This window comes from Triticum dicoccoides, chromosome 4A (genome assembly GCF_002162155.2).
Source record: "Triticum dicoccoides isolate Atlit2015 ecotype Zavitan chromosome 4A, WEW_v2.0, whole genome shotgun sequence".
NCBI lineage: Eukaryota > Viridiplantae > Streptophyta > Magnoliopsida > Poales > Poaceae > Triticum > Triticum dicoccoides.
The window spans coordinates 633,155,072-633,164,914 of NC_041386.1; the positions used below are offsets into that span (position 1 = coordinate 633,155,072).

The 9,843-nt window shown below is 41.2% G+C and overlaps 1 protein-coding gene across 1 annotated transcript; it reads left to right on the forward strand.

Annotated features, from left to right (window-relative positions):
- Positions 1 to 241: 241 nt before the first annotated feature.
- LOC119289474 (receptor-like protein EIX1) lies at positions 242 to 2,759 on the forward strand. The gene has a single exon (XM_037568787.1). The coding sequence runs from the start codon at positions 320 to 322 to the stop codon at positions 2,609 to 2,611; it is 2,292 nt and encodes a 763-aa protein (XP_037424684.1). The 5' UTR covers positions 242 to 319; the 3' UTR covers positions 2,612 to 2,759.
- The last annotated feature ends 7,084 nt before the right edge of the window (positions 2,760 to 9,843 follow it).

Consider the following 9,843-nt stretch of genomic DNA (forward strand, 5'->3'; position numbering starts at 1 on the left):
GTCTACAATATTGACCTGCAACATAATACTGTCATGGAAATCCCTGCTGCTCAAGTTTACACGCAAGTCATGCAACTGTACATTGAAAGACAATCGCCAACTCATACCAACTGTACATTGAAGACAATCGCCACTCATATCACTGTAAGCACATAATGGTGGCAGTTGAGCATGCCACAAAATTCAACAGCCATGGCACCAAGAGTTGAGTCTATTATTTCGTTGTGAGGTGACACCAAGAGGTGGATACCATAAATATCATGCATACCATTGGGTATCCTGCACCAAGATCGAACACACATCCATCCCAAAAGCACCCATGGGCACAATTCAACTCTCCTGCATCCAGATAGCCATAGGCTTGCTCTTCCTCACTCAAGCCAAGAGCACCAAAGAGGAGACATCTGCCCATCGAAACTATACCATCACCAGCTGTATTTCGGACGAGAGGTCTGCCCTTGTCACCTTCAGGGCAGGCCTCTCAGACACTGCAAACCGTCTTTCATCATGGAAGGGCGGTGACTGCTGCCAATGGAAGGGCGTCCACTGCAGCAACATTACCGGCCGTGTCATCAGGCTCGATCTCCATGGACCAGATTGCCACAACAGCATTGTGCAGGTGCTTGGAGGTAACATAAGCTCCTTGCTGCTTGGTTTACAACACCTACAGTATCTCGACCTCAGCTGCAACAGGTTCGAGTTGCAGATACCAGAGTTCTTAGGCTCCCTCTACAACTTGAAATATATAGACCTATCAAATTCATACTTCGTTGGAAGGGTACCCCCACAGCTTGGTAATCTCTCCAACCTGCGTTACTTCAGTCTTGATTCCACTCTTGGTGACACATACTCCAGGGATATCACGTGGTTGTCCCGGTTAACTTCCCTTCAACACCTAGACATGACATTTGTAAACCTTAGTACAATTGCTCATTGGCTTCCGGTTGTGAACATGCTTCCATTTCTAAAAATTCTCCGTCTTGGATATTGCGATCTTACAAGCAGCCCTGATTCTCTTCAGTTTTCAAATCTGACATCTCTTGAAATACTTGACCTTCCGGCCAATGACTTCCTCAAACGTAGCACGCCAAACTGGTTTTGGGGTTTAACTAGACTTAAGTATCTAGATATATCAGCGAGTGGTCTCCATGGGCCGTTTCCCGACGAGATAGGTAATATGACCTCCATGGTTAGACTTGATTTATCAAGCAATGACCTGGTGGGCATGGTACCAACTAGCATGAAGAATCTTTGTAACTTGGAAGAGTTGTTTCTGTTTGAAAACAACATCAATGGGTGCATAGCAGAATTCTTCCAACGCTTACCTAGTTGTTCATGGAATAAGTTACAAACATTGGATCTACCTTTTACCAATCTGACTGGAAGTCTGCCAACTACGCCAGTACCCTTAAGCAACCTGACAATCCTTGATCTAAGCTGTAACAAGCTCACAGGCCCCCTGCCGTTGTGGATAGGAGAGCTCACAAAGCTAAAATCATTGTACCTTGGCTCCAACAACCTGGATGGGGTCATACATGAAGGTCATTTATCGCGTCTAGATATGCTAGACGTGTTGACATTGTCTGACAACTCCATAGCCATCGTAGTCAGCCCAGCTTGGGTTCCTGCCTTCAATCTAACAACACTTGAACTTCGATCCTGCCAGCTAGGGGCCAAGTTTCCAATGTGGCTTAGATGGCAAAGACAACTATATAGTCTCGATATATCAAACACAAGTATATCTGACATGTTGCCAGATTGGTTTTGGGTTTCAACTTCCTCAGTATTTTATATCAATATCCGAGATAATAAGATCAGAGGAGTCCTCCCATCAACAATGGAATTTATGAGAGGAATAGCAATGGATTTTAGTTCTAATCAGATCACTGGTCCAATTCCTAAGCTTCCTACAAATCTATCCAACCTAGATATCAGTAGGAACAATTTAGTAGGACCATTGCCATTAGACTTTGGAGCGTCGGGACTTCAAACACTTGTTCTGTTTGACAATTGTATCTCAGGAAACATACCATATTCTCTGTTCAAATTGCAATCACTCAGTCTGTTAGACATATCAGGAAACAATCTAACTGGGTCAGTTCCAGATTGCCTAGACAATGAATCCACAACAAACACAACTAGTCTGAGTATTCGTAACCTAAGCTTGAGAAACAACCACCTCTCTGGTGAATTTCCTTCATTTCTCCAAAGCTGCAACCTACTCATCTTTCTTGATCTTTCAAATAATCATTTCTTTGGGACTTTGCCAACATGGATTGGGCAGAAATTGACGTCGTTGGCATTCTTACGTCTGCGATCAAATATGTTTTATGGCCACATTCCAGTGGAGCTTATGAAGATCAGTAATCTTCAGTATTTGGACCTTGCCTACAACAATATAACTGGGAGCATACCAACATCCATTGTTAACTTCAAAGGGATGATACTAATGGGAGATGACGATGCTGGATATGAAGAAGCATTTGGCCATGGTTTGGCAATCGGTGATAATGAATTGGTGGACTACAGTGAGAGTACTCACAAAGGGTCGAGAGAGATTATATACAGGAGAAATCATATTTATGGTGAATCTTCATTTATCCTCAAATAATCTTGTTGGAGATATTCCTGAAGAAATTGGCAGTCTTGTCGCATTGAAGAGCCTGAACTTATCATGGAATGCGTTCGGTGGAAAAATTCCTGAGAAGATTGTTGCCTTGGTGCAAGTGGAGTCACTCGATCTATCACACAATAAGTTGTCTGGTAGAATACCTACAAGCTTATCGGCCCTCACATCATTGAGTCGCCTGAACTTATCATGGAATGCGTTCAGAGGAAAAATTCCTGAGAAGATTGTTGCCTTGGTACAAGTGGAGTCACTCGATCTATCACACAATAAGTTGTCTGGTAGAATCCCTACAAGCTTATCATGGAATGCGTTCAGAGGAAAAATTCTTCGTCACTCGATCTATCACACAATAAGTTGTCTGGTAGAATCCCTACAAGCTTATCGGCCCTCACATCATTGAGTCGCCTGAACATGTCTTACAACAATCTGACAGGAGAGGTGCCCTCCGGAAATCAGTTACAAACACTCGAGGATCCGGCATACATATATGTCGGCAACCCAGGCCTTTGCGGCCCTCTTCTCCTGTAGAAATGTCCAGGACAAGTCGAGGACCCAATCGGATTTCTGTGCTAGGCGCTGTGACCTGGGCTTCCTTGACAAGAAAATCTGCACTTTCATATGTACTAGTAGAACATATACGGGAGCTCCTATGTGCCGCTCTCTGCGGCAGACTGTCGACGTAACGCACAGGCAAATCTGTCGACTAGGCCGGCCCATCTCACTCGCGAACAGTAGATCACGCTGAAATAAAAAAGAAAAATTGCCACGATTCGAACGCTAGACCCGCCGCTTCCGAGCATACGATTAAAACCAGTTGAGCTAGCTAGCTTTCTTGATTCCAGAAAAGCGCAAAACCTTATAAGAAACTCAAACGCCGATCCGAACGTTTTCAAAAATTCAAACGCAAAACTTTTTTTTCAAAAACAAAACGTGAATGTTTTATCAAATGCGAACATCTTTATTTTTTTTGCAAATTCTGAGCAAACTCAAACATTTTTCAACATGCAAACAAATTTTGGAGACCCAAACATTTTTCTAAACGGGAACATGTTTTAAATTACCCCAAAAAACTGAACAGGAAAAATTTTTCAAATTCCAAAACAAAGTTTGGAAACACGAACAACTTTTGCACGCGAACATTTTTTGAAACTCCAGAACAAAATTTGGAAACACGAACATTTTTTGAAATTTGCAAACAATTTTGGAAACTCTCGAACAAAACTTGGAAATATTAACATTTTTTGAAATTTGCAAACAAATTTTGAAACAGGAACATTTTTCAAACTACCAAAGAAATTTTGAAAACATGAACATTTTTTGAAAATTTGCGAACAATTTTGAAAATACAAACATTTTCTTGAATCCCAAATAATTTTTGAGAAGTTGTGAAATTTTGAACAGGCACATAAAGAAAAAGAAGAAGAAGAAAAAAGAATAAATACAGAAAACAAGAAAAATTATAGGAAACTGAAAACCAGTCAAAAACAAAAAAAAAATGGCTCAGGAACCTTCTAGAAGGTTCCCAAAACCAATAAAGACCAGGGCTCTACCTTCCAGAAGGTTCACAAAACCGATGCAAATCTACACGTTAGCTATCTCTGATGGGCCGGCCCAGTGTTAGGTTAGGTGTTATCGCTGTGTGCGTTAGGTCGACAGTTTGACGCATATACGGTGTATGGTTCGTATAATTCCCGTCGCACAACACTAACATTTTCTTGAATCCCAAATAATTTTTGAGAAGTTGTGAAATTTTGAACAGGCACATAAAGAAAAAGAAGAAGAAGAAAAAAGAATAAATACAGAAAACAAAAAAAATTATAGGAAACTGAAAACCAGTCAAAAACAAAAAAAAATGGTTCAGGAAGGTTCCCAAAACCAATAAAGACCAGGGCTCTACCTTCCAGAAGGTTCACAAAACCGATGCAAATCTACACGTTAGCTATCTCTGATGGGCCGGCCCAGTGTTAGGTTAGGTGTTATCGCTGTGTGCGTTAGGTCGACAGTTTGACGCATATACGGTGTATGGTTCGTATAATTCCCGTCGCACAACACTCCCTCATGGGCTCAGCCCGTTTAGCTTTTTTTTTTTGTTTTAAGCTTCAAATAATTAGATGTCATATGTGTGATTCGAACTGCAGCCCTCATGCACCATGCGTGAGTGCGCTAACCAGCTGGGATAGCTAATGCGATTTGCTTACTAACCTTGTTTTAAACTTCTTGTCCGAGACAGATAACGCTAAGGAAAATATGCACCAACTCTTTGGTTTTACTTTGTTTTATTTATTTTCTTCACGGTTTTTTAGTTTTCTTTTTTGTTCATAAAATACAAATATTCAAATTTTAGAAAATTGCACAGAATTTTTGAAAAAATATTCATGTCTTTCAAACTTGCTCAGAATTTCAAAAAACAAACATTTTTTAAAATGAGCGAACAAAATTTTGAAACACGTATTTAAAAAAACAGTAACAAATTCGGAATTAAAAAAATCAGAAAACACGAACAAAATTTGAATTCTGGAAATTTTGAATTTATAAGAAATAGAAATAATAAACAAAAAAATGAAAAGTCAAAGAAAACGAAAATGGAAAAGAAGAAACAGAAATAACGTGGTTCACGACCTCTGAGAAGGTTCCCAAAGCCAGGAAAAAAATGGCTGGGAAGCAGAGATTCCTAAATCCGAGAACATATTGTTTTCAGTTTTATCCCTTTGTAGTTATTTTATGTTTACAATTCAAAATAACAATTTTAAATACCTATTCAAATTATTATTTTAAATACTTTTTTCCTTCAAACATACCATGGATGTCTATGATGGGCAATGCCCACTGGCTGGCAAAAGTTTGAATCATTTCAAGAATGTCCAAAAATATCATGTTCAATGTACGATGTCTGGGTAGGCCAGAAAGTTCAGTTTGAGAGCATGTTGTTTCTTGAAATCCCTCAAAAAGGGCGATAAATGGTCGAACGTGTGACAACTTACATACACTGTAGACAATGGCTCAAGCTTAGCATGAATACCTAGCATGGGCATGCCCATCTGCATGCAAAAATTTGGGTCATTTCAAGGATGTCCACAAAAGACTCTGGTTTTCCTTTTCAATCAGGCTGGTTTTTTCTATAATTTTGTTTTTGCTTTTGTTTTCTTGTTTCTTGTTTCTGTTTTTGTTTCTGTTTCTTTTATTGATTTTGAAAAAAGTTCATCAAAAATTTTAAAAAAGTTCATCGATTTAGAAGAAAAGCTCATTGATTTGGAAAAGAAGTTCACAGATTTGAAAAAAGTTCATTTTCTTAGAAACAAAGTTCATCATTTATATAAATTTAATTTTAAAAAATCGCCTACTTTTGAAATAATTCACAAATTTGTGAAAACAGGAACAATTTTTGAAAAAAAGGAGTTCACCAATTTGGAAAAAAAAAATCAAATTTGAAATTTTGTCATCTTTTTGAAAAAATAAATCATGAAAATTAAAAAGTTCACGCATTTAAGAAAGAAAAAGGAAACAAAAAAGAAAAGGGAAAAACTAACAGAAAATATTGCGCTTTTCCAGTGTTCTATTTTAAGTCTAAAAAACTTTCTTAACACCTGAAGTCTGATCGTCCGGTTGGATAGTGCGGCTGTGCTAATAGGTGAGGGACCTGGGTTCGAGTCGTACAGCAAGCAACTTTTTTGCGGTTTCCAAAAAAAGGATGAATGGGCTGAATAGGCCAGCCCAGCGGGGTGTACCGAAGAAGAAGTGAATAATCAAAAGGATCAGCCTGGAGAACAGTATTTCTAGCTGATTTCTCGAGGCAAGTCTACAAGGAGGTTGTCCCCGTTGGAAAACCCACACCCAACTTCACTTTTTGCCTGCGATGAATCTTGCCTATGTCACTATTCAACATCTGCACGGAAGACATATAATTCTAAAGAAACCCAATCTAGTGTAATGCCTCACTTTGCCAAGAACAACATCATTTCGGTGATGTCAAGTATGCCACCACATGAACATCAATTTTGTGTGCATGTCTTCATTCATCTTGTCAAGCACAATAAGAACATAGTCTTTCCTGAAGTAATTTAACTCGTTATCCCATGGGATGCCTAAAACATCTTGCAAGCCCATATCGCAAATCCCCAACAAACGTACACCACATTACCGCATGAAAGATGTGTTTTAGTTCGGTACCGCAAACATTGCAAATTGGTGATAGAGTTGGTATCCACTTGCATCGATTAGTGTGTATCAGAAGGGATACATTGGCTAGCTTGCACGCAAAAACATGAACCTTCAGGGGCACTAGGTGAAGGAAATATGCCCTAGAGGCAATAATAAAGTTATTATTTATTTCCTTATATCATGATAAATGTTTATTATTCATGCTAGAATTGTATTAACGGGAAACATAATACATGTGTGAATACATAAACAAACAGAGTGTCACTAGTATGCCTCTACTTGACTAGCTCGTTAATCAAAGATGGTTATGTTTCCTAACCATGAACAAAGTGTTGTTATTTGATTAACGAGGTCACATCATTAGTTGAATGATCTGATTGACATGACCCATTCCATTAGCTTAGCACCCGATCGTTTAGTATGTTGCTATTGCTTTCTTCATGACTTATACATGTTCCTATGACTATGAGATTATGCAACTCCCGTTTACCGGAGGAACACTTTGTGTGCTACCAAACATCACAACATAACTGGGTCATTATAAAGGAGCTCTACAGGTGTCTCCAAAGGTAGATGTTGGGTTGGCGTATTTCGAGATTAGGATTTGTCACTCCGATTGTCGAAGAGGTATCTCTGGGCCCTCTCGGTAATGCACATCACATAAGCCTTGCAAGCATTGCAACTAATGAGTTAGTTGCGGGATGATGTATTACAGAACGAGTAAAGAGACTTGCCGGTAACGAGATTGAACTAGGTATTGGATACCGACGATCGAATCTCGGGCAAGTAACATACCGATGACAAAGGGAACAACGTATGTTGTTATGCGGTCTGACCGATAAAGATCTTCGTAGAATATGTAGGAGCCAATATGGGCATCCAGGTCCCGCTATTGGTTATTGACCGGAGACGTGTCTCGGTCATGTCTACATTGTTCTCGAACCGTAGGGTCCGCACGCTTAACGTTACGATGACAGTTATTATGAGTTTATGCATTTTGATGTACCGAAGATTGTTCGGAGTCCCGGATATGATCATGGACATGACGAGGAGTCTCGAAATGGTCGAGACATAAAGATTGATATATTGGAAGCCTATGTTTGGATATGGAAGTGTTCCGGGTGAAATCGGGATTTTACCGGAGTACCGGGAGGTTACCGGAACCCCCCGGGAATTATATGGGCCTTAGTGGGCTTTAGTGGAAAGGAGAAAGGGGCAGCCCAAGGTGGCCGCGCGCCTCCCCCCTCCCCTAGTCCTATTAGGACAAGGAGAGGTGGCCGGCCCCCTCTCTCTCTTTCCCCCCTCGAGGAATCCTATTCCAACTAGGATTAGGGGGGAATCCTACTCCCAGAGGGAGTAGGACTCCCTTGGCGCGCCCTCCTTGGCCGGCCGCCCCCTCCCCCTTGGCTCCTTTATATACGGAGGCAGGGGGGCACCCTAGGACACACAAGTTGATCCTTGAGATCGTTCCTTAGCCGTGTGCGGTGCCCCCTGCCACCATATTCCACCTCGATCATATTGTAGCGGTGCTTAGGCGAAGCCCTGCGATGGTAGAACATCAAGATCGTCACCACGCCGTCGTGCTGACGGAACTCCTCCCCGACGATTTGCTGGATCGGAGCCCGGGGATCATCATCGAGCTATACGTGTGCTAAGAATTCAGAGGTGCCGGAGTAACGGTGCTTGGATCGGTCGGATCGGGAAGACGTACGACTACTTCCTCTATGTTGCGTCAACGCTTCCGCAGTCGGTCTGCGTGGGTACGTAGACAACACTCTCCCCTCTCGTTGCTATGCATCACCATGATCTTGCGTGTGCGTAGGAATTTTTTTGAAATTACTGCGTTCCCCAACAGTGGCATCCGAGCCTAGGTTTTATGGTTTGATGTTATATGCACGAGTAGAACACAAGTGAGTTGTGGGTGATATAAGTCATACTGCCTACCAGCATGTCATACTTTGGTTCGGCGGTATTGTTGGACGAGACGACCCGGACCAACATTACGCGTACGCTTACGCGAGACCGGTTCTCCCGACGTGCTTTGCACATAGGTGGCTTGCGGGCGACTGTCTCTCCAACTTTAATTGAACCGAGTGTGGCTACACCCGGTCCTTGCGAAGGTTAAAATGGAGTCTATTTGACAAACTATCGTTGTGGTTTTGATGTGTAGGTGAGATTGGTTCTTGCTTAAGCCCGTAGCAGCCACGTAAAACTTGCAACAACAAAGTAGAGGACGTCTAACTTGTTTTTCAGGGCATGTTGTGATGTGATATGGCCAAGACATGATGCTAAATTTTATTGTATGAGATGATCATGTTTTGTAACCGAGTTATCGGCAACTGGCAGGAGCCATATGGTTGTCGCTTTATTGTATGCAATGCAATCGCATCGTAATGCTTTACTTTATCACTAAGCGGTAGCGATAGTCGTGGAAGCATAAGATTGGCGAGACGACAACGATGCTACGATGGAGATCAAGGTGTCACACCGGTGACGATGGTGATCATGACGGTGCTTCGGAGATGGAGATCACAAGCACAAAATGATGATGGCCATATCATATCACTTTTATTGATTGCATGTGATGTTTATCCTTTTATGCATCTTATCTTGCTTTGATTGACGGTAGCATTATAAGATGATCTCTCACTAAATTATCAAGAAGTGTTCTCCCTGAGTATGCACCATTGCGAAAGTTCTTCGTGCTGAGACACCACGTGATGATCGGGTGTGATAGGCTCTACGTTCAAATACAACGGGTGCAAAACAGTTGCACACGCGGAATACTCAGGTTATACTTGACGAGCCAAGCATATACAGATATGGCCTCGGAACACGGAGACCGAAAGGTCGAGCGTGAATCATATAGTAGATATGATCAAACATAGCGATGTTCACCAATGAAACTACTCCATCTCACGTGATGATCGGACATGGTTTAGTTGATTTGGATCACGTGATCACTTAGAGGATTAGAGGGATGTCTATCTAAGTGGGAGTTCTTAAGTAATTTGATTAATTAAACTTAAACTTATCATGAACTTAGTACCTGATAG

What these genes read in the sequence shown, in the direction of transcription:
- LOC119289474 (XM_037568787.1), top strand. Translation starts at nt 320, where the DNA reads ATGGGCACAATTCAACTCTCCTGCATCCAGATAGCCATAGGCTTGCTC.